At 39.4% G+C, this 24440-nt stretch overlaps 1 protein-coding gene across 2 annotated transcripts in view; it reads left to right on the top strand.

Annotated features, from left to right (window-relative positions):
* Positions 1 to 2514: 2514 nt before the first annotated feature.
* Positions 2515 to 24440, top strand: part of LOC126483895 (vacuolar protein sorting-associated protein 52 homolog) — a 134791-nt gene continuing 112865 nt past the window's right edge. Inside the window, exons 1-2 of one of the 2 annotated variants that reach the window (XM_050107162.1) lie at positions 2515 to 2620; positions 24045 to 24293. In XM_050107162.1, the coding sequence (XP_049963119.1) occupies positions 24057 to 24293 (237 nt within the window). In that variant the 5' untranslated portion in view covers positions 2515 to 2620; positions 24045 to 24056. Of the gene's footprint in view, positions 2805 to 24044; positions 24294 to 24440 lie in introns of both variants that reach the window. The other variant, XM_050107161.1, reaches the window with a different exon arrangement.

Raw genomic sequence — 24440 nt, forward strand, 5'->3', positions numbered from 1 at the left:
AATATTTATGTGGTTTCACTAGTATGAAAACCTATAAACCTTGAAGGGAAAGGTATTGAGGGAGATATGACTATTACACAAAAACTTACACTGGACTGGAAACTAAAATTAGTCTTGAGAAAACAAATTTTCCACAGGATGTGATGACAGCTTATAACACTGTGTCCCTCTTAATAATTCTGGGTGCAATGTGATGTAACAAAGGAAGAACTGTGTTTCGACTTTGCAAAATATAAAATGCCTGTTTCTCTTCCTTGAGCTTCTTGTATAATGCGTGAAACTTCCCTTCTGTACCATATGATAATGTTTTTCGGACCTGCACTCTTATCAGTGTTGTTTTACATTTTTGTCTATAATCATTCTACAATGCATTTCAAATGGCGGTATCCACATTGGCCATCCAATCTCATCACGTCATGTCATTGCAGCATCAAGGTATCTCCAGAAGAAAGTTTTACTGGTTGACGTCATCCATCAGTTGTTGGTCACGTGACCCCAAGCTTATTTCCTCCTATGCACAGATCTCCATATTTCGTTTCGTTATGGTTTTCGTTGTCGGTATCATTTGTTAATGTTCGTTATTTCTTATAAGCTGTTTTGTTTCGTTATTTCTTTCGATAAATGTTCTAAGAAATGACGAAAGATTAATTGAAGCAGTGAGGTAGCAGTCTGAATTGTACAACATGAGCCTACATTTATAAAGTGGATTTTTGTACTTACCAGGACCCTATTTAATCTTTACAATGAAATAGATTGCAATATGGCTCCAACTTCAAGTGAAAAAAGTTCTGTGTGTGCAGTCAGATTGGTTAGTAGGTGGACTTTAATGTTGTCAGGCATTTGTAGCGTTTCATAAAGAAATGAACTGAAACCTTCAGACACTGGAAGTTGTTTGTTTAAATATGTGTTTGTGCTAGGCTTATTTATTGCTAAGCAGCTCTCTGGATTGTGTGTCAAACAGTTTTCCAAGCAATGATTGTCCAATATTTATGTGATTCCACTAGCAAATTACAGCACAAATAAGGCGCTTGAACTATTAAAAACCAAATACAAGGTGTAAAGAAAACCTTTATGTGCTTGAGGGGAAAGGTATTGAGGGAAACGTGACTACTGCAAACAAATTTGCACTGGACAAGCTACTAAACTTAACTGTAAACAAACTACTGGCACCTCGTAACACTGGGTTTATTTTAGTAATTCTGGGTATAATTCAACGTGACAAAGTTCAACTTTCTAAAATATAAAATGCAGATTCCTCTTCCTCGAGCTCCTTGTTACTGGGCTACGCGAAGGCAAGGCCAATTCACATTGACCGTCACGTCACAACATGTCTCATCCCTGTGAAACTCCACTTCACTACGTTTACATGCGACACATATTCCGAAAGAAGAAAACCGAATCTCGGAAACTGTTCTTTGCTGTCATGTTTTTGGATGTTAATGTCTGAAATGGATTTGCTTGTCGAGTTAAATATGGCGCCTGGAAAACAGCTGGACGCTGGTATACTTTCTGATTTAGTCAGCCTAATCGCTGTTTCTCTTCAATTAGACGAAGTGTAAACAGCTCCAGTTTAATATTTCCACTCATTGTTCACTGTACAAAAAGCGAACTCCGTCGATATTAGCTGTAAATTTTTAAAAACAAGATGAAACATAACACCTCCAAAATGTTTCATAGCCAGTTGCGTTTATATGGGAGCGAAAATACATTGCGGAATTGGTAAACCAGCAACGATCCAGAAGCATATTTCCTGAATTGGTTTCGAAGTGTTTACATAACCAATGAAAAGTGGAATTGGGAAATTGGTTTACGAAATCCGGTTTTGGGATCCCTAAGTAAACAGGATGCTTCTGTACCATGTAATTACATTTTTCGAGCCCTCACTCTTTTTTATATTGTTTTACACTTCTGTTTTCCTTATGTAATATACAACCTGCGAACCATTTGAGTGTAATCAGTGTCCTATTCTAACAAACGTACACTGCAGCATCCACATGTATAAGTTACCACGTTGTGTATGTGGACTTCGCACTTAGAAACAGTTGGAAAGCATCTTGCGAGGATCTGAACTACCGCAAAAACAGTTGAGGGAAGCCCTTTGAGTTGGGCTCACTGGTCTTGAATTGACTTGGAGGTCGTGACGTGACGGTCAGTGTGAATACACCTTGACGTGACGGTCCAGTGACGACCCGCGTGAATTGGCCTTTAAGCTGATGGTCCGTCTAGAATGAATGCACAGGGATTTGACCTTGTTGTTTCCTACTGTTCCGTTGACGTCTAGTGTGAACTGAAATTGGATGTCAACGGAAAGGAACGCGATGTCATCGTCAAATAATGCTCTGCTAATAAGAATTAAGCATTCAAATCATAATCGTTGAACGTTTTTTCTCGCGAATCCTTGCGTTTTTCCCTTTACAGTCTCTTTGAATATCACCATTTGGAATTTATTAGGGAATGTTTTGACGTTTCGTTCTGTGGAATCATATAAGAATCGACCTGAATTCTACCTATCGATATACATATACAACGCAAGACAGTAATAGGCGGATGTCGATTGTTAGAAAAAGAACTAAAGAAGAGAGAGCAAAGGCAATGTAAACAAAAATATGTCATTAGCAGGGTCAGTGTAAAGTTGAGTCCAACATTTATCGTCATTTCTTGTGGGGTTACGAATAACTGGAGTATAAGATCTTTCAACAATGAAGGACATTTTTTCTGGGTTTATTTTATGTTCCGTGTGTCCACGTAGATAGCTGTCAAATGAAATTAATGAAGTATATTGAGAAATAGGCCTAATTGACAATGTGAGTTCTGAATTAATTTTGTGCAATTTTTTCTGTTGTAGAATATAAGGTGTTAAAGCATATAAAATTACATTGCGAAATTAATAGTGTTAGTGAACATAAATTGTTGAAGTCTATAAAAATTAAATTGCAATATTTGTAATGTTAGCGGACATTCCTCCTTTTTAATATCGCTCAACCCGCCGCGTATTGATATTGTGCCGACGACTGGTTATTTACATGCATCGTATTGCTCCCGTGTGTACCACTCTTCGAAGTTGCGGAATGTCATGATTTTAACACCAGTTCCAGAAAAATAAAAGTTTATGGTTGTGAGCAGGAAAGGTCCATTATCAGAACTAAAATGTTTGTGCCACAATATCAGGGGGAAGAAAATTAAGCCTTGGCGAAAGAAAACCGTGGTTTTCATCCTCACCTTTGACACACTAATTACCCGGAATCTATTCATGCAGCATTATTTGCTAATAGGTATGATACCACAGTGAATCACATACATTCGCTAGGTATGATACCACAGTGAATCACATACATTCGCTAATAATTGTTATAAGTTGTGAAAGATTGCAGTTGCATATTGAGGAACAGCAGCCATCGGAAAATGCGAACCACCTGAACACTAGTCAGGCTCAGTCCAGCTCCCCATATTTTTCTCTGACAGCCAATAGTGTGGAATGAAGATTGTGCTTTGTTTTACTGAAGGAAAAAATATGAAGTTTTGAAGGTTTCTGTAGTATTGCATCCCTCATTGTCTGCTGTGTTGTTAGCTCCAGTCCCGAACAAAACTGTCACAAAGATGAAGAATGTAACACAGGCTCCATGTGATACCTTTAAAAACATCGTGTGCATCTGCCTGTGCATTTTGGATTCTGTCACAATAGGAATATCAAGTAACAAGCAGCTGTCCAGAAGCTTCCATTGAATGGAAGTTGTATGTCCCCATAAGAAGCAACATGCCATTCTCCAATACAAGGAAAAAAACAGCCGAAGAAAATCCTTTACTAATGAGATAATTCTAAAAAAATATGCTGCAGACGAGTGGGAGCTTCCTGCGCAGATTGTAATCTTATTTTAGTGTTTCCAGGAGATGTGATTTAAATATACTGACACAGTTGTGCTAAAGTACTTTCAATCTGAATCTCTTTTCCTCCTAGGAGAATTAAGTACATATAAAGTGCCGTGAGTACTCTGCCAATGCTTGTGCTCAAAGTCAGATTACAAAGCTCTTGAAATAGTAGGCCAACAATGCATTCCAGTTCTCCAGTGGGGCCATTTTGTCTTTGGCCTACTCTTCTACCCTTATGTTGTCATCAATTTCAGTGGGACTTTGGAAGTGTTTTGCATCCATTGATTGCTTCCTAATACGGACATGAAATTAATGCCACCCAAACAGGCTGTGAAGGCCCGATCGTACCGACTGCCTGCCATGTTGTCCTCAGCCCTTATGTGTCACTGAATGTGGATACAGGGGGCACGGTACATGGTCAGCACACCGCTCTCTCTGCCGTAGTCAGTTTTTGTAACCATTGCCACTACTTCTCTATCAAGTAGCCTCTCAATTGGCCTCACAAGGGCTGAGTGCACCCCACTAGCTAACTGCATTCAGCAGACTGGGACAGTGACCCACCCAAGTGCATTACTGATATGATTTACTAAATCATTAAATTAACATTTCCAAAACTGTGTTGTCAGCTTAGAAGAGAAATTGTCCATTTGTGTATCAAGGAATGTTGCATTGCCTGTGAGAGGCTTTTGTATGTTGAGATGTAGAATATCAGCAGAAAACCTGTCAACCTTTCATGAAGCTACAGCAAAATGAAGGGGAGATAATGGCAGCAGTTCATGAATTAAGTCAGGTCCCACCTCACCCACCACCACCACCACCACCACCACCACCACCACCACCACTACTCTCCCTCAAAACATCATTTGGGAGTAGTGCTTCAGAAGAGTCTATAGCAGCAGCATATCAATGCTGATTACTGTTGTACTCAAAGGAGGACTAATTTTAACCTTTCTTGGTGAAGCAGCATTGCAAATACCAGATAATTTTTTGTCATGCAGCCTCTGACAGTGCACAAGATCCCATTTTATGGTGTCATATAAACGCAACATTGGGGATGAATGATTGGAATGCAGCTCCATCGGTCCAGAATTGTACAACTGTCCATTTTCTAAGAGAGGATTAGAACTTTGTACTAGAGCCTGATTAAACAATTCCAGGCTGGACATTGCTCGGTATAGTATGTTGCAATTATCTACAAATGAAATCCAGACAGATTCTTACTGATTATTAAAAAAAATGATGTTAGGGGAATAGTCCTGATCCTTCATGAGAGGCTATTATAAACCTTTTTTAGGTATATGGAAGATTCCTTCATTTCTGAAATGAAATGGTGAATTGTTGTGTGTATAATTTCAGAGGCTGTAAATATCACAGATGGGTCATTCCATGTCAATTCAACCAATTTGAGAAAATGTTCCCGCTGATAGTCTCTGATTTGGCTGAAATTTAGCACACCAATGCTACCAAGTGTGGAACACTCATGTACAAAATTTTGAGTTCCCCTGCCAATTAGTTCCAGAATTAGTACCAGAATTGCAACCCACATCTGGCAATCTATCTTCAGACCCAACTTAAGGTCTTAATAACTTTTGAACTATTCTGCAAAGTCCAGTGAAATTTTTACAACCCAGTAACATCCACTTAGAGAACACACTCCATGAATCAAAACACCAACAACATATTTCTGAGGCAAAATAAAAAATTCCAAAATGTGATTTAAAAAATGTACTATGTTAAAAGGTACATATTGTAGATGCCCTCTACGCCAAATATAATTCACTCAAAAAGGGTACAAATTTTTTGGGGTAAGCTTGTTGTTGTTGTTGTGGTCTTCAGTCCTAAGACTGGTTTGATGCAGCTCTCCATGCTACTCTATCCTGTGCAAGCTTCTTCATCTCCCAGTACCTACTGCAACCTACATCCTTCTGAATCTGCTTAGTGTATTCATCTCTTGGTCTCCCCCTATGATTTTTACCCTCCACACTGCCCTCCAATACTAAATTGGTGATCCCTTGATGCCTCAGAACATGTCCTACCAACCGATCCCTTCTTCTGGTCAAGTTGTGCCACAAACTTCTCTTCTCCCCAATCCTATTCAATACTTCCTCATTAGTTATGTGATCTACCCATCTAATCTTCAGCATTCTTCTGTAGCACCACATTTCAAAAGCTTCTATTCTCTTCTTGTCCAAACTATTTACCGTCCATGTTTCACTTCCATACATGGCTACACTCCATACAAATACTTTCAGAAATAACTTCCTGACACTTAAATCTATACTTGATGTTAACAAATTTCTCTTCTTCAGAAACGCTTTCCTTGCCATTGCCAGTCTACATTTTATATCCTCTCTACTTCGTCCATCATCAGTTATTTTGCTCCCCAAATAGCAAAACTCCTTTACTACTTTAAGTGTCTCATTTCCTAATCTAATACCCTCAGCATCACCCGACTCAACTCGACTACATTCCATTATCCTCGTTTTGCTTTTGTTGATGTTCATCTTATATCCTCCCTTCAAGACACCATCCATTCCGTTCAACTGCTCTTCCAAGTCCTTTGCTGTCTCTGACAGAATTACAATGTCATCGGCGAACCTCAAAGTTTTTATTTCTTCTCCATGGATTTTAATACCTACTCCAAATTTTTCTTTTGTTTCCTTTACTGCTTGCTCAATATAGAGATTGAATAACATCGGGGAGAGGCTACAACCCTGTCTTACTCCCTTCCCAACCACTGCTTCCCTTTCATGTCCCTCAACTCTTATAACTGCCATCTGGTTTCTGTACAAGTTGTAAATGGCCTTTCGCTCCCTGTATTTTACCCCTGCCACCTTTAGAATTTGAAAGAGAGTATTCCAGTCAACATTGTCAAAAGCTTTCTCTAGGTCTACAAATGCTAGAAACGTAGGTTTGCCTTTCCTTAATCTTTCTTCTAAGATAAGTCGTAAGGTCAGTATTGCCTCACGTGTTCCAGTATTTCTACGGAATCCAAACTGATCTTCCCCGAGGTCGGCTTCTACTAGTTTTTCCATTCGTCTGTAAAGAATTCGTGTTAGTACTTTGCAGCTGTGGCTTATTAAACTGATTGTTCGGTAATTTTCACATCTGTCAACACCTGCTTTCTTTGGGATTGGAATTATTATATTCTTCTTGAAGTCTGAGGGTATTTCGCCTGTTTCATACATCTTGCTCACCAGATGGTAGAGTTTTGTCAGGACTGGCTCTCCCAAGGCCGTCAGTAGTTCCAATGGAATGTTGTCTACTCCGGGGGCCTTGTTTCGACTCAGGTCCTTCAGTGCTCTGTCAAACTCTTCACGCAGTATCGTATCTCCCATTTCATCTTCATCTACATTCTCTTCCATTTCCATAATATTGTCCTCAAGTGCATCGCCCTTGTATAGACTCTCTATATACTCCTTCCACCTTTCTGCTTTCCCTTCTTTGCTTAGAACTGGGTTTCCATCTGAGCTCTTGGTGTTCATACATGTGGTTCTCTTATCTCCAAAGGTCTCTTTAATTTTCCTGTAGGCAGTATCTATCTTACCCCTAGTGAGATAAGCCTCTACATCCTTACATTTGTCCTCTAGCCATCCCTGCTTAGCCATTTTGCACTTCCTGTCGATTTCATTTTTGAGACGTTTGTATTCCTTTTTGCCTGCTTCATTTACTGAATTTTTATATTTTCTCCTTTCTTCAATTAAATTCAATATTTCTTCTGTTACCCAAGGATTTCTACTAACCCTCTTCTTTTTACCTACTTGATCGTCTGCTGCCTTCACCACTTCATCCCTAAGAGCTACCCATTCTTCTTCTACTGTACTTCTTTCCCCCATTCCTTTCAATTGTTCCCTTATGCTCTCCCTGAAACTCTGTACAACCTCTGGTTCTTTCAGTTTATCCAGGTCCCATCTCCTTAAATTCCCACCTTTTTGCAGTTTCTTCAGTTTTAATCTACAGGTCATAACCAATAGATTGTGGTCAGAGTCCACATCTGCCCCTGCAAATGTCTTACAATTTAAAACCTGGTTCCTAAATCTCTGTCTTACCATTATATAATCTATCTGATACCTTTTAGTATCTCCAGGGTTCTTCCATGTATACAGCCTTCTATCATGATTCTTAAACCAAGTGTTAGCTATGATTAAGTTGTGCTCTGTGCAAAATTCTATCAGGCGGCTTCCTCTTTCATTTCTTAGCCCCAATCCATATTCACCTACTACGTTTCCTTCTCTCCCTTTTCCTACACTCGAATTCCAATCACCCATGACTATTAAATTTTCGTCTCCCTTCACTATCTGAATAATTTCTTTTATTTCATCATACATTTCTTCAATTTCTTCGTCATCTGCAGAGCTAGTTGGCATATAAACTTGTACTACTGTAGTAGGTGTGGGCTTCGTATCTATCTTGGCCACAATAATGCGTTCACTATGCTGTTTGTAGTAGCTTACCCGCATTCCTATTTTCCTATTCATTATTAAACCTACTCCTGCATTACCCCTATTTGACTTTGTGTTTATAACCCTGTAGTCACCTGACCAAAAGTCTTGTTCCTCCTGCCACCGAACTTCACTAATTCCCACAATATCTAACTTTAACCTATTCATTTCCCTTTTTAAATTTTCTAACCTACCTGCCCGATTAAGGGATCTGACATTCCACGCTCCGATACGTAGAATGCCAGTTTTCTTTCTCCTGGTAACGACATCCTCTTGAGTAGTCCCCGCCCGGAGATCCGAATGGGGGACTATTTTACCTCCGGAATATTTTACCCAAGAGGACGCCATCATCATGTAATCATACAGTAAAGCTGCATGCCCTCGGGAAAAATTACGGCCGTAGTTTCCCCTTGCTTTCAGCCGTTCGCAGTACCAGCACAGCAAGGCCGTTTTGGTTATTGTTACAAGGCCAGATCAGTCAATCATCCAGACTGTTGCCCTTGCAACTACTGAAAAGGCTGCTGCCCCTCTTCAGGAACCACACGTTTGTCTGGCCTCTCAACAGATACCCTTCCGTTGTGGTTGTACCTACGGTACGGCTATCTGTATCGCTGAGGCACGCAAGCCTCCCCACCAATGGCAAGGTCCATGGTTCATGGGGGTAAGCTTAATGTGGCCTAAACACACACAGAACTCATCATTGCCATATCAGTCACACAAACAGAGTTACATGCACACAAAACTACAAAAATTTGAAAAATTACCTGAAAAACGTGGATTTTCGAAGTGTGGTAGCACAAAAGGGACGAGTGGTATCCAAGCCAAATTCACACACTGCATAAGTAGACCATAATATAATATGTGGCAAAATTTCAACTTGTTATTGCAAGGCATTTGTGTACATTAAAAGTTGACAGAGATGTATTTGGTTATGTTTCTTTTAACACGATTTAGCAAGCAATAGTGATGATGCAGACAGCTTGTTTCAGATAAAGCTGCAGTATTTGTTGGGAACCATTAGGCAACAGAAAGTTAAACAATGGTAGTTTTCAGGGTCAGAATGAGTCATTGTTGGGCAGGAACAAAAAAGGAAACAAGCAACAATTACAGGTTACTCATGTTTTTAAGATTCTAGTTCAGACTGGTCAGTACTGTCGTGGAAAGTCAGTATGGAGCCAGAAGAGTGTACTAGTTGTGCTTTTGTGCAAACAAGTTGCAGTATTGGTAGAGCACAAGCATCTGAATGTCATAAAACAACATATGGAACAAAATGTGGCATTCACTTTGTACTGTATGATCTGGGTGAATCGGACCAAGATTTATTGCTATGGAGATCCGGGATACACCCTGTGGGCACAAGAAGCACAGTTTCACGAAACTTAAGCATTTGTTATATCATATGAAAGTGTTTCTGGATAAGTATTCTTTCCTACAAAGAAGTTGTTTTGATCCATTTCGGATTCATAAGAACACAGTGAAGTGTAGCCTCAGAGAAATTGATATAAAATCAGTATTGAAAGTGAATTGGTGCATGTGACTTAGCATGAAACCAGGACAAAGGTTATGTTCCAGGTGTGTTACACTGCTAAAAAATGAAGAATATTCTGATAATTTACATGACAGTGACGAAGAGTATCAGCCACCTTCAACCACAGCGGATGAGCAATTAAATACTTCAGTGACTGCTCTTGGTTTGTCTCCCATGAAGACACACAAAGATGGGAAAAAGAGACAGGCCCAGCTATGGTAGAAGAAAACTACAAGAAGCTCAAATGGAATTAAAACACAAAATAGCTGACACACTAATGGTGGAAGAGGGAGAACTATCTGCTCCAAAGGAACAGAAATCATGCCGGAAATGCTCTGATTTGGACAAAATTGTGCATGATTTGAAAGAAAAATGTGCCATATCCACACACCAGAAAAAAGTAGCTATTCTTACCCTTGCAGCTTCCAGCTGGTCTATTGACTACACTGCAAAGGAATTCAATGTTTCTACGTATATGGTAAAGCAAGTTAGGAAAATAAAAACACCCAAGAAGTGCTTCCACAACTTCAGCAGGCTCAGGGTATGCAATTGAATTCAGAAATAAAGGTGCTAGTGTCGGAGTTTTATGAAAGTAATGACTACAGCCGAATAATGCCCGGAAAAAAAGACTATGTAACAGTGAAAATGGGAAATGTACGTGTACAGATCGAAAAAAGTCTGTTGCTATGCAACATATCAGAGCTACATGTAGAATTCAAGGAAAGTATCCCAATACCAAAGTAGGTTTATCATCTTTTTTCAATCTTCGGCCAAAATGGGTTGTGCCTGTAAGTGCAAGGGGCACACACAATGTTTGTGTATGTGAGACCCATCAAAATGCTAAGCTGATGTTTGCTGCTATAAAGGATTCTGGTCTGGATTACAAAGGCTGCTAGTGTGTGGCATCAGTTCCTACCAGTGCCTGATACGCAGGTGTGAAAAGTGCCCTGGTAAGGCAAATCTTGCAGAACACATGAATAACAACCTGTACTGTGAACTCCTTATGGATGACGATGAACTTGTTTCTTATAAACAATGGACACACATGGATTGCACAAGTCCTGAAACAAAGCAAAGTACAGCAGAAGATTTTGTTGAAATGTGTTGTCAAAAAAGGGACAAACTGACCACACACAGCTTCACAGCAACAGCACAATCCGCTTATCTCCAGTTTTGTAAGGATAATTTGAAACAAGATGAAATTATAGTAATACTACACTTTTATGAAAATTATGCATTTATAGTTCAAGATGCCATCCAAGGATATCATTAGGACAACAGCCAAGCAACTCTCCAGGCATTTGCGATTTACTATAGAGGTGAATCAGGTGATGTGTCTGCAATGAACCTGTGTGTTTTTAGTGACTGTTTAATTCATGATGCCATTGCTGTTCATGCCCACATTCGCACTGTCGTGGCATATGTGAAAAACAAGTTGCCTCACATACATGTTGCTGAATACTTTGGTGATGGGGCAGCTAGTCAGTACAAAAACTGTAAAAATCTCAAAACTTTATGCATGCATTACCATGATTTTCAGCTTCACGCAGATTGGAATTTTTTTGCAACAAGTCATGGTAAAAATATATGTGATGGTATTGGTGCTACCATTAAGCGCATGGCATCACGAGCTAGTCTGCAGCACCCTACAGAAGGTCACATTCCAACACCTCTTCGATTATTTACCTGGGTACAGAAAAATATCTCTGGCATACAGTCATTCTATGTTCCAAAAGATGAGGTGAAATCAGTCGAAGAGTTGCTAAAAAGCAGATTAGAACACGTTAAAACTGTTGCAGGAACAAGGAGCCATCATCACTTCTCTCCAGTGGACTCAGACAATGTGCAGTTGAGCAGACTGTCCAGTTATAACTATAGGTTCATGCACAACATGTGTCTCCACAGTGTGTCTGACTCTGGATTCAGAAGCAGAAGCAGCAACATACAACCAGGTTGCTGTGTTATTGCTGTTTATGATGACAAATGGTACTTAGGATGTGTTGCAAAGTGCTGTGAAGCAGAAGCTGATGTATTTGTGAACTTCATGGCACCAGCAGGACCAGCAAGATCATTTCATTGGCCATGTTTGACAGACGGGTGTTGGATTCCTTTTGAACATATTCTTATGACAGTTCCAGTTCCTACCACAGTGTCAGGAAGACAGTACAATTTGCCACTTATTGTACAGAGTACAGTAGCTAAAGTGTGGTAGAACTTCTGTTCGAAGCACAATCGACTGGTTTTTAGCAGTTAAGGTGCAGTAAACATTAATGATAAGTTGTGTTAATCTGTCTATATGTTGTTGCTTAGTGATTAAACAGCTGTGGGAGAGGATAAGAAGAGGCAGAACAGTTTACGATATGTTTTTACAAAATTGTGTTGTGGAACAATGGCCACATCACCAAATACATCTGTCAACTTCCATTGTACACAAATATTTTGCAATAACATGCTGAAATTTTGAGATATGTATCATTATGGTCCACTTATGCAGTGTGTGAATTTGGCTTGGATACCACTTGTCCCTTTTGTGCTACCACACTTCGAAAATCCATGTTTTTCAGGTAATTTTTCAAATTTTTGTATTTTCATGTGCATGTAACTCAGTTTTTGTGACTGATATGGGCATGATGAGTTCTGTGTGTATTTAGGCCACATTAAGCTTATCACAAAAAAATTTATACCCTTTATGAGTGAATTATATTTGGCATAGAGGGCACCTACAATATGTACCTTTTAACGTATTACATTTTTTTAATAACATTTTGGAATTTTTTATTTTCCCTCAGAAATATGTTGTTGGTTTTTTTATTCATGGAGTGTGTTCTCTAAATGGATGTTACTGGGTTGTAAAAATTTCATTGGACTGTGTGGAATAGTTCCTAAGTTATAAGACCTGAAGTTGGGTCTGAAGATAGATTGCCAGATGCGGGTTGCAATTTCTGGGTCATGTCACCTTCTTTCACAAGTCATAATTCTGGAACTAATTGGCAGGGGACACTAATACTTTGTACATGAGTGTTCCACACATGGTAGAATTAGTGTAATGAATTTCAGTCAAATCTGAGACTATGAGCTGGAGCCCCGGTTGAACAGACATGGAATGACCCAGACGTTTTCTTCAATTGAAAAAGCTTATTATATAGCTTGGAGAGAGAACGTCCTGATTCAGCTTTACATGTAAGTTGTATGTGTAAAACTGAACTAGCATTTTAAAAATATTTCCATTCTAAGTGATTCTTCTGTTGCAGTTAAGGAATTTTCTTTCAGATAAATATATTAAAGAGAATGGCGTTCCTCAGGGAAATATTGTAAGTGTAACTCTTATTTTAATAAAGACTGTGATTTCTACAGTGAAGACCCCATAAATCACTATTTGTAAATAATTTTTCTACATTTTATGTGTACTCGAGTTTGACCTGTACCGATCAACAGCAGTAGCTGCCATTTTAGAGATAGGAGAAGTGGGTAACAAATACAAGTTTTAGTTTTTCTTCATAAAGGAAATATTATACATAAGTATTAATCATTATTGTCAGCGTTGCAACTTATCACACCGTGCCCCTGCCTTCTTAGCTGAATCAGACATTTACTTTCATCTATATAGGTCAACCACAGCTGACGACACCAAAACACCAACGCCTACAACTACGAAAAATAAAATCAAAACCACAACACCTCAGAAACAAATAGATCCAAAAAACAATTATTTACCACCAGTGAATTCTGGTGCTGCAAACTAGGTCGGCCACCCCAAACACAAACAACACGCGCGCGCGCGCACACACACACACACACACACACACACACACACACACACACACACAAAAACTGAGAAAAACACAAACTCCCAAACCACCCACTACAAAAATCAAAAACATAACAGTTATATTTCATTGTCATGTTCATACCGAACAGCAGAAGCCACACAATAAATCAAATGTGTTACCATACCACAAACAGCAAAGCTCACTGTAAAAACTTACAATTCTTATGTCCTGAACTACAAACACTGCCAATGATTTCACACATCCAATACCAAACCTCAAATGAACGGAATACAACACATTGCATTTATGTCACGGGTGGAATCGGATGCTTCCATTGAAGTGTCCAATTCCATTTATCATAGTTGTAGGTGTTGTTTTTGTGATATCGACAGTTGTAATTGAGCTGTATAGGTCAAGGGAAGTGTCTGATTCCTGTGGATTAATTTTTTTTTTTTTTTTAAAGTAGAATGTTGTATTTTTTATCATTTTGTGTGTTTTGGGATTGTGGTGTGTTTTTTTTTTTACTGTTATATTTAGCTTGTCCCCACCCTAAAACCCTAAATTTCCCGTGGTTGTCACACTAGTTTGATTCTATTTTTGGAGGGAGACATTTTTGTCTTATTTTCTATCTATATTCGTGTTTGTTGCCATATGTATGTAGTGACATCATAGGCACCATATTGGAGATGCTGAGAATGGCCATTTCCACCATATTCATGATGTCATGGGTCAAAGCAAATGGCTTCTGTAATCCTGCTGAATGGTCTGCATGCCTGAAAGCTGTGAAGAGGAAGCAAGTTTGATTACCAATACTGACACAAATTGGGGGAAGGTTGGAATTGTGTATACTCACTCAACCTTATGAGGTTTGTTGAGGAGATGCTTGGAAGATAAACGGCAGCTCCAGTTTGGGAAAAGCTGACATTAATGACTATAAGGGCAATGTGTTAACCACAAGCCCGTTCATAGCAATGCCCAGTTATGTCTTGGAGGATAACACAGAGGTCAATTGACGGTGCATGGTCATCAAGACCTGATTGCTAAGTTATTTAGTTTTTTTCCCAGAGTTGTTTACAGGATTTTCTGCTCAAGATTTTAAAATTTGCATGAGAAACATGTGTTTCAAAGATCTGAGGGAGGAGCACTAAGAACCTTAAAAATCCACAAGTGCCTCAGTGGTGAAACATTGGGTGCAGACAGCTTCTAAGAGTTGCATTTTTTTTTTAATAAAACATTTGTTTAGTCCCACTTAGGATATGGCTGAGTGATTTGCAGGTCTGTGTGACAGAGCTGTATGGAGATGCTGGACACTGTCACCGTGAGAGCAAAGATTGGAACATGCAGCTTACAGGGCAAGCACCATTCCCAGCTTTTGTGCAGAGGCTTTCTGCCAGAAACTTTTCTTTTTTGTGGTTCGATACTTTGCAAAATGCAATCAATACCAGTCATCACTGTTCATCAAGTTGAACAAATGTTCATTGCTTAGAGAACAACCACATGGTTGTTTCTGATCTGGACAAAGGAACATCCTGACAGTGCATTGGAAATTTAAATGTTTTAAAATCTGGTTCTTAACAAGAATTAGGAAATTTTTAAATTGATGAACTGCAATGTTAGAAGCCTTTTTCTGCTTTTTATATCTTTCAAATAGATGTTTGTTTCCATTTCAGGAGAGCATTTTGACGTAACGGTGCATTTAAACAAGGCCTGAAGGATATTGTGATTTGGTCATTTTTTTCCTGATCATGTCTTTAAGCTAAATTTACTTCTACATCAAACTCCCAAAGCCACATAATGGCCTGTGAGACTAAGTAATACGTTGTCTGACTCTTCCCGGAAAGTGCTCTCTCAACATTCCAGTAGAAAATCACTCTGTGATATCTCAGTACTGCTCTTGCACCAACTAAACTATCACATGATGAAATCCACTGGATCTTCTCTCTCTCTCTCTCTCTCTCTCTCTCTCTCTCTCTCTCTCTCTCTCTCTCTCATTAGTACTATCTTGTAAGGACCCCACATTGATGAACAGTACTCAAGAATTGGCGAAACAAGCACCTTATAAGCCACTTCCTTCATGGATGAGTTTTTTTCTGTAAGATTCTTCCTGTGAATCTCAATCTGGTGACTGTTTTTCCTACTGTATTTTTATGTAGTCCTTCCACTTAATATTACTCTGGATAGTTACTCCTGGATATTTTATGGTAGGTACTGTTTCCACCAGTTTCCCACTAATGATTTAGTTCTACAGCAATAACTTTCTTTTCCCATGTATGCACAATATGTTACATTTACTTATGTTCAGGGTCAACTGCCAGAGCCAGCACCATCATCAATCCTCTGCAGGTCAGCTTGAAAATCAATACTGTCTTCTGACATAGCTACTTTATTATAGAAAACTGCATCTTCATTGAACAGTCTTAAAGAGCATCCAACTCTTTCTTCTAGAAAGTAAATAGTAATGGTCCTATCACACTTCCTTGTGGTACTCTAGAAATTACCTTTACATCTCTAATTTCATTCCATGTTGAGTTCTGCCAGCAAGGAAGTCTTGAATCCAGTCCAAATTTGATCTGATACTCAATGAGCTTTCTTTTCCCCACTGAACGACAGTGTGGGACAATGTCAGATGCCTCCTGAAGTCGAGGAACATGGCATCAACCTGAGTGCCATTGCCTACAGCACTGTGGTTTTTGTGAAGGAACAGAGGAAGCTGAGTTTCGCAAGATCTCTGTTATAATTCTTGAGCGTAAAACATGTTCCATAATTGTACAACAGATTGACAGCAACAATATAGGTCGATATTTGCTTGCATCTATCCTGCAGCCATTCTTGAAAACAAGAATGACCTGCATTTCTTTCCAGTCGCAAGGTGCCCCTCACTGCTCGAGCTGTCTACGATAAACTGCTGCTAGAAGAGGAGCAATTTCTTTTGCATAATCTTTTTATACTCTTATGGGTATCTCATCTGGCCTTTATGCCTTTCCACTACTAAAAATTTGTACATGGTATTGTATTCCACGATTGTTTATCTCAATATCTACCATTTTCACATTAGTAGGATGATTGAAAGGAGGGACTCTGTTATGATCTTCTGTAGTGAAACAGTTTCGGAAGACTGGATTCAGTATTTCGCCCTTCTCTGTGTGATCTTCTGTTTCAGTGCCTGTATTGTCTGTGAGTTAATGAATAGATGATTTCAAACTACTTACTGATTGTACTTAAGGCCAAAACCTTTTAGCATTTTTACCGAGCGAGGTGGCGCAGTGGCTAGCACACTGGACTCGCATTCGGGAGGATGACTGTTCAATCCCGCGTCTGGCCATCCTGATTTAGGTTTTCTGTGATTTCCCTAAATCGCTCCAGGCAAATGCCGGGATAGTTCCTTTAAAAGGGCATGGGCGACTTCCTTCCCTGTCCTTCCCTAATCCGATGAGACCGATGACCTCACTGTCTGGCCTCCTCCCCCAAACAACCCAACCCAACTCTCTTAGCATTTTTACTCAGATTGGTTGACAGAATTTTACTTTTGAGGCCACTGAACACTTCTCTTTATGCTCATGTTCGCTTTGTTCAGCTTTTGTTTATCAGCTGAGTTTGGACTTCTCTTGAATCTGAGGTGAAGCTCTTTTTGTTTACGGAGCAATTTTCTAACGCAGCTGTTAAACCACAATGGGTCTTTCCTCTCCCTTAGGACTTTGCTCGGAACATACTTATCTAAGGCATATTGATCAATGCTTTTGAATTTTTTTCCATTTGTGCTCCTCATTTTTGTCATGGATCACTGAATGTTTGGTGCTGACTACTCAGATATTCTGCAGATTGTATCCTATCACTCTTTATTAATTAAAAATATCCTCCTACGTGTCTTAACATTCCATGTAAAACCCGTAATCATAGTTACTATCATAGTACTTTCCTCTGTGTTAGCTGCTTTGATAAGTCCAGGTCTGTCTGTTGCTTCGGGAGGGGGGGGGGGGGGATGGTTTCTAAGACGTTATCTTCATGAGTTGGTTCTCTAAATATCTGCTCAAAGCATCCATTACTTCGAGCCCAGTTTACTGGTCTTGATACAGAAATGTCTGTGATTCGCTGACTGTCTTACAAACTGTCATGTGTATGTATCAAGAAGAGAAAATTGTCCAGGGCATTCTTCTTTGTATGCAATGTCTAATGTAGTAGGTATGCATCTGGTGATTACCAGCCTGTATGCCCCTACATACAGTAATTTTTTGGGACTGGTGTACATGTCAGTGGACAAGAGTTATAAAATTGACTACAAGATTATATTAGATTCAGTTTCTATTCCATAGATCCAAAAATGAGATGATTCTTGTGGGTGTAGAACAAATCAGAAAGTACAATAACATGAAACATTTGGATATAATACTCACTGGTCTGATCATTTTTCAGATTGTAAAAATAGGTGAATACAATACAGTAAACTGGAATTGCTAATATGTCAGAATGAAACATAGTTACACACTTGTAATAAATTTATCATATCCAGACACGTAATCTTGACTTTTGTGATCAAATGCTGTCAAAACTGAAATCTAATAGATATTTTTACTTAAGCTGGTCTAACAGTCCCTGTTAAGATATTCATCTACAGGGTAGAAAGAGTTGCATATGAAAAAGTCTTTCAAACTCTGTTTAAAATGTGCTTTATCTGAAACCAATTTTTTAATAGCTGCTAGCAATTTATTGAAAATATGTGTTCCTGAATGTTGGACCCCTTTTTGGACCAAGGTAAGTGATTTTCGGGCTTTATGTAGATTGTTTTTATTCCTAATATTGATACTACATATTGAGCTATTGGCTGGAAATAGAGACATATTACTTGCAACAAATTTCATTAAGGAATAGATATACTGAGAACCTGTGGTTAGAATACCAAGTTCCTGGAACAGGTGTCTACACGGTGATCTTGAATTTACACCACAAATGGGTCTTATTTCATGCTTTTGCAAGCTAAAAACTTTTGCTCGGTTTGATGAGTTACCTCAGAATATGATCCCAAGTGACACAATAGAATGAAAATAAGCTAAGTATGCAAGTTTTTTATATTTATATTTCCTACATCTGACATAATCCTCACTGCAAATATGGACTTTTTTTTAGGAGCTTCAGCATTTCTGTGGTATACCCTTCCCAACTGAATTTATTATTTGCATGTCTTTGTACATTATACGCATGCTGGAACAAAATCTCTTACAGGTAAGATAGGTAAGACTCAAACCATTTTGCAGCACTTCTGGTGACATCATAATATTCTAATTTACTTAAGAGAATGCTGTGATTCACACAGTCAAAGGTTTTTGGTGGGTCACAGAAAATGCCAGTAGCATCTAATTTGTTATCTAATGAATTAAGTACATTCTCGCTGCACATGTAAATAGCCTTCTCTATATTGGAACCCTTAACAAACCCAAACTCTGACTTGGATAGCACATTATTTGCAGTCAGATGCTTAAGGAGCTGTAGCTTCAACAGCTGCCACACGTTCCATACTGAGAAGTCCCTTCCGTACAGTCTAGCCACCCGTTTTCATTGCATCTGCAGTGACAAGGGGTCCCTCTTGAAATATACCAAGGGTCTCAGGGAGGCCTTCATAGAGTGTAATTATCCTCCCGACCTTATACAAAAGCAAATCTCCCATGCCTCATCTTTCCAGTCTTCCACCACCTCCCAAAGTCTCACCGTGCGGCCACAGAGGAGCGTTCCCCTCGTAATCCAGTACCAGCTAGGACTGGAGCAACTGAATTACATTCTCCACTAGGGTTTCGACTACTTCTCGTCATGCCCTGAAATGAGAAATGTCCTGCCCACTATCCTTCCCACCCCTCCCACAGTGGTATTCCACTGTCCACCAAACCTACACAATATATTCGTCCATCCCTACACAACCCCTGCTCCCAATCCCTTACCTCATGTCTCATATAGCAGACCTAGGTGCAAGACCTGTCCCACATATCCTCCCACCACCACCACCACCACCACCACCACCACCACCACCACCTACCCCAGTCCGGTCACAAAACATCACCTATCCCATCAAAAGCAGGGCTACCTGTGAAACCAGTCATGTAATCTATAAGCTAAGCTGCAACCACTGTGCTGCTTTCTATGTGGGCATGACAACCAACAAGGTGTCTGTCTGCATGAATGGCCACCGACAAACTGTTGCTGAGCATGCTGCCCAAAATGACATCCTTCATTTCAGTGACTGCTTCACAGCCTGTGCCATGCGGATCCTTCCCACCAACACCAGCTTTTCTGAAGTCTGCAGGTGGGAACTCTCCCTGCAGTATATCCTAAGTTCCCGTAACCCTCCTGGCCTCAATCTCCGTTAGTCATTTTTCTCAACCATCCAGCCCCTTTCCTGTTCCCATGCCAGCACTACACAGCCCTCATTCCACCAACACACTCAGTCTTCTTACTTCTCTCCTTTTCTACCCCCCCCCCCCCCAACTCTCCCCTCTCCCCTGCCCTCCATCTAACCTCCCGGCTGCACCTAGCTGCCCTACGCTCTCTCCACCTCGTCCTTGCACGCTCCTCAGCAGTACTTCACTGTCCCCCACCTCTACTATTCTATCCCTCCACTTCCCTGCCTCTGCCTCCCCATTGCCCCCCACTCTATTGCCACTCTCATCATGCACTGCTGCTGTTGCTTACAGTGTGGCTTCAGCTGCTGGAGGCCTTTTGTGTGTGTGTGTGTGTGTGTGTGTGTGTGTGTGTGTGTGTGTGTGTTGTCTATTTTCGACAAAGGCCTTGTTGGCCGAAAGCTAATATTGTGACAGTCTTTTTATTGTGCCTATCTGCGACTTAGCATCTCTGCTATAGGGTACGTAGCAACTTTCCTTTCACATTGAAACCAGTCATGTGATTTACAAGCTAAGCTGCAACCTCTGTGCTGCATTCTATGTAAGCATGAAAACCAACAAGCTGTCTGTCCGCATGAATGGCCACTGACAAAACTGTGGCCAAGAAACAAGTGGACCGCCCTGTTGCTGAACACGCTACCAAACATGATATATCCCTCATCTTAATGACTGCTTCACAGTCAGTGCCATATGGATCCTTCCCACCAACACCAGCTTTTCTGAAGTGCGCAGGTGGGAACTTTCCCTGCAATACATCCTACGTTCCCGTAACCCTCCTGGCCTCAACCTTCGTTAGTCACTGTCTTCACCCATGCAGCTCCCTCCCTGTTCCCATTCCAGCACTACACAGCCGCCATTTCACCACCACACCCAGTCCTTTAATTTCTTTTATTTATCTCCTTTCCGCTACTTACCCCCTCCCCCCTCCACACCTTCTCTCCTGCCCTCTGTCTAAACTGCAACACTTGATTGTCCGCCACTCCCACCATACTATCCCTCCCCCTCCCCACCCCAGCCTCCTCCTTACCCCCACCCACTCGCCACTCCCATCATGCACCGGTGCTGCTGTTCACAGTGTGGTCGCAGCTCTCTGAGACTGCAGACGTGTGTGCAAGTTGCGTTTATGTGTGTGTGTGTGTGTGTGTGTGTGTGTGTGTTTATTGTGCCTATCACGACTTAGCATCTTCGCTATATGGTGAGTAGCAACTTTCCTTCTCTCGTATTTACACTTCAGTTTATTTGGTTTTTGTCCATCCAGTAATTGTCTTCAACTATTGTAAAATACAAAATCTCATTAGTTAATTCTATAGTTACATTGCTAATTTGCACTCCTTTCCTCCCAGCATGTTGATATAACAACACATAAACGTACTGTGACTGAGTTGAAAAACCTTCTAAGACAGTGCAATTTGCACTCAATCAATAACAGGCCCACAAGAGATAAAGCATGTCTTGACAATATTTTTGTCAACTTTAAAACTACAGAAGAATCATGTGCTGTTACAGCGTTTCCATTTTCAGATCATGACTCTGTATCTTTAAACTATACAAGTAGGTTCTGTATTGATAATAGTAATATTCCTAAGCCTGCCCCAAAAGTTATAATCACCAGGCCTGTCACAGATGACAAAATTGTTCAGCTCTGTAAGTCCCTTGCTGAGAGAGACTGGTTCAACCAATGTCATGGTGACACAAGTTATAGTCTTAGTGCTGATTTCTCAGGGAAACTATTATTTGAGAGATTTTTTAAAACATTTCTGACACAATTTAATGACAACATCCCCATAAAGAAATGCAAATTAACTGACAAAGGCTTTACAAACAGGGCTACAAACAGACAAAATTCATGGTTCACTAAACAATTATCAAATATGAAAAACCAAGTTATGTTGTTGCACAATATATGTAGCAATCAGAAAACAGAACATGTCAGATTAGCCTATATAAAATGCAGGAATGAGTATAAAAAGGCCATCGTGGAAGCCAAAAAAGCACATAATTTCAATACCATTGATAATTCCACAAATAAGTGCAAAGCTGCATGGAAATTAATAAATGGTGTTGCTAAAGATGTGAAAAAAAATATAAGTCCCCAAAAATTCAATGATTTCTTTATTAAATCTGTTGAAAATGTAGGAAATACTATAATCAAACCTGATATCAGTTCATCAGAGCTACTTTCTAAAAATGTTTGCAGAACACCAACAGACACAGGTACGTTTATGTTCTCCGAGGTCTCACCTAGTCATGTCCTAAGCATTGTAAAATGGATGAAATCTTCAGACAGTGTAGATATATATGACATATCCTGTAATTTACTAAAGAAAGTAATAGACTATATTGTGTACCCCTTAACATTCTGTATAAATAAATGCATATCTGAAGGATATTTTCCCGAAGAACTCAAAGTGGCTAGGATAATTCCAATATATAAAAAGGGAGATATGGACTCACCTTCCAGTTACAGACCAATCTCCATAGTCCCAGCTTTTTCTAAAATACTGGAATGTATAATTTACCAACAGCTATCTGTCTATTTTGAAAAATTAGGAATAATTAGTGAATCTCAGTATGGTTTTAGGAAAAAGTTGTCTACTGTGGATGCTATAGACTTTGTAGTCAAATACTTACATCAAGTGTTTGAGGATAAGGGCTATGCTCAACTCGCATTTTGTGATCTAAGCAAAGCTTTTGACTGTGTAAAGCATAAACCACTCCTAGAAAAACTGGAATTCTATGGCATTAGACATAACAGCCTTAAATTAATAAAATCATATCTTCAGAATCGTAAGCAAGTTGTTTGTGTAGGGAGAGAAATGTCGAGTATAGAGCAAGTCAAGGTAGGTGTTCCGCAGGGATCTGTGCTGGGCCCCTTTTTGTTCCTGATAATGATAAATGATCTGCCGTCATTTATCAAGTCCACCACTGTGTTGTATGCAGATGATACAACATTTCTTCATGCTAGTGAGGATTTCAATAGCCTTAAAACTTGTGCAGAAAAGACAATTGACCAAGCATCCTATTGGTTCAAGGCAAATGGATTCTTCCTGAATGAAAACAAAACACAGCAGATGGTCTGCAGTCTTAGAGACAAGCTTCTGTCAGATGATCCAAGTTATGTCAAATTTTTGGGGGTATACATTGATGATAAATTATCTTGGGGCCAACATGTACAATATATTAGTGGTAAATTGTCAAGAGTTATTTACCTGTTAAGGCGACTTATGGATTGTGTTCCTAAAAAATATGTTAGAACCTCCTACTTTTCCTTCTTTCAAAGTATAATAACATATGGAATTATTTTGTGGGGAAACTCTAGCTGTGTACATGACATATTAATACTGCAAAAAAAAGCTATTAGGATAATTACTGGTTCTGCATATAAGGCACACTGCAAACCATTGTTCTGTGAACAGAAAATCATGACTGTTATAAACTTGTACATATACTATGTTCTAATTTATACGAAGAAGAAATTACCAGAAACAAAAACCAGAGAAAATGTACACAGCCACAATACAAGAAGGAATAGGTGCCTCTATATTCCCTACCACAGATTGTCAAAGTCACTCAACAGCTACGAAATAATGGGGTACAAATTATTTAATAATCTTCCTCAATCTGTTCAAGAATTACCTGAACAATTATTCAAACAAACAATTCATGACTGGCTAGTCCTCCACCCATTCTATGACATAAGAGAATTTATCAACTGTAATATAATACTATAATGTTAACAAGAAACCTGTTGTTTCTTTCAAACTATTAATTGTATTTTAATATGTATATGACGTTGTCTGTTGCTGTAATGGCTGAATGACAATAAAATTATTATTATTATTATTATTGAGAGCTTGAGGCTTTTGTCATTTTTGGGTATCGGTACTGGTCACAGACAAACACCACACTGAAAATGTCATTGGACATTCATCTAGTCTGTGATTTATACCTTTCGTTTTTGGTTATATGTTGTTGGATTTTACTGTAGTCATCTGAACCAAGAGAAGGGCTGATGATTTCATAATTAGTTAATAGGTTTAAATTTTGTTTTTAGAGTTTGATCAAGATGGTTGAAGTTGGACTGATGTTTGAAGATAATTTGGATGACCATCTTGAACAAAATCTCCAGGCAGATGTTGTTCAAGAAGTGCTCAAAACTGGAACTGACCTCCGGCAGTATTCAAAACAGATTGAAAGGAAGTTGAAAGACGCTGAAAACAAATCAATTCAGGATTATATAAAAGAGAGTCAGAACATTGCTAGTCTTCATAATCAAATATCAGCATGTGATAATATATTAGAGGTAAGTCCACTTGACTGTATCCTGCAACTAATACTACAAAAATACATGAATGTTGTGACATGCTGACAAGAGTTAAGTTACGTTTAGTTATATGGATAAAAAGGAATATTCAGTATGAGTTGTTTGTCGGCTTTGACCAGTGACATA

Source organism: Schistocerca serialis, chromosome 6 (genome assembly GCF_023864345.2).
Source record: "Schistocerca serialis cubense isolate TAMUIC-IGC-003099 chromosome 6, iqSchSeri2.2, whole genome shotgun sequence".
In the NCBI taxonomy this organism is placed as follows: Eukaryota; Metazoa; Arthropoda; class Insecta; order Orthoptera; family Acrididae; genus Schistocerca; species Schistocerca serialis.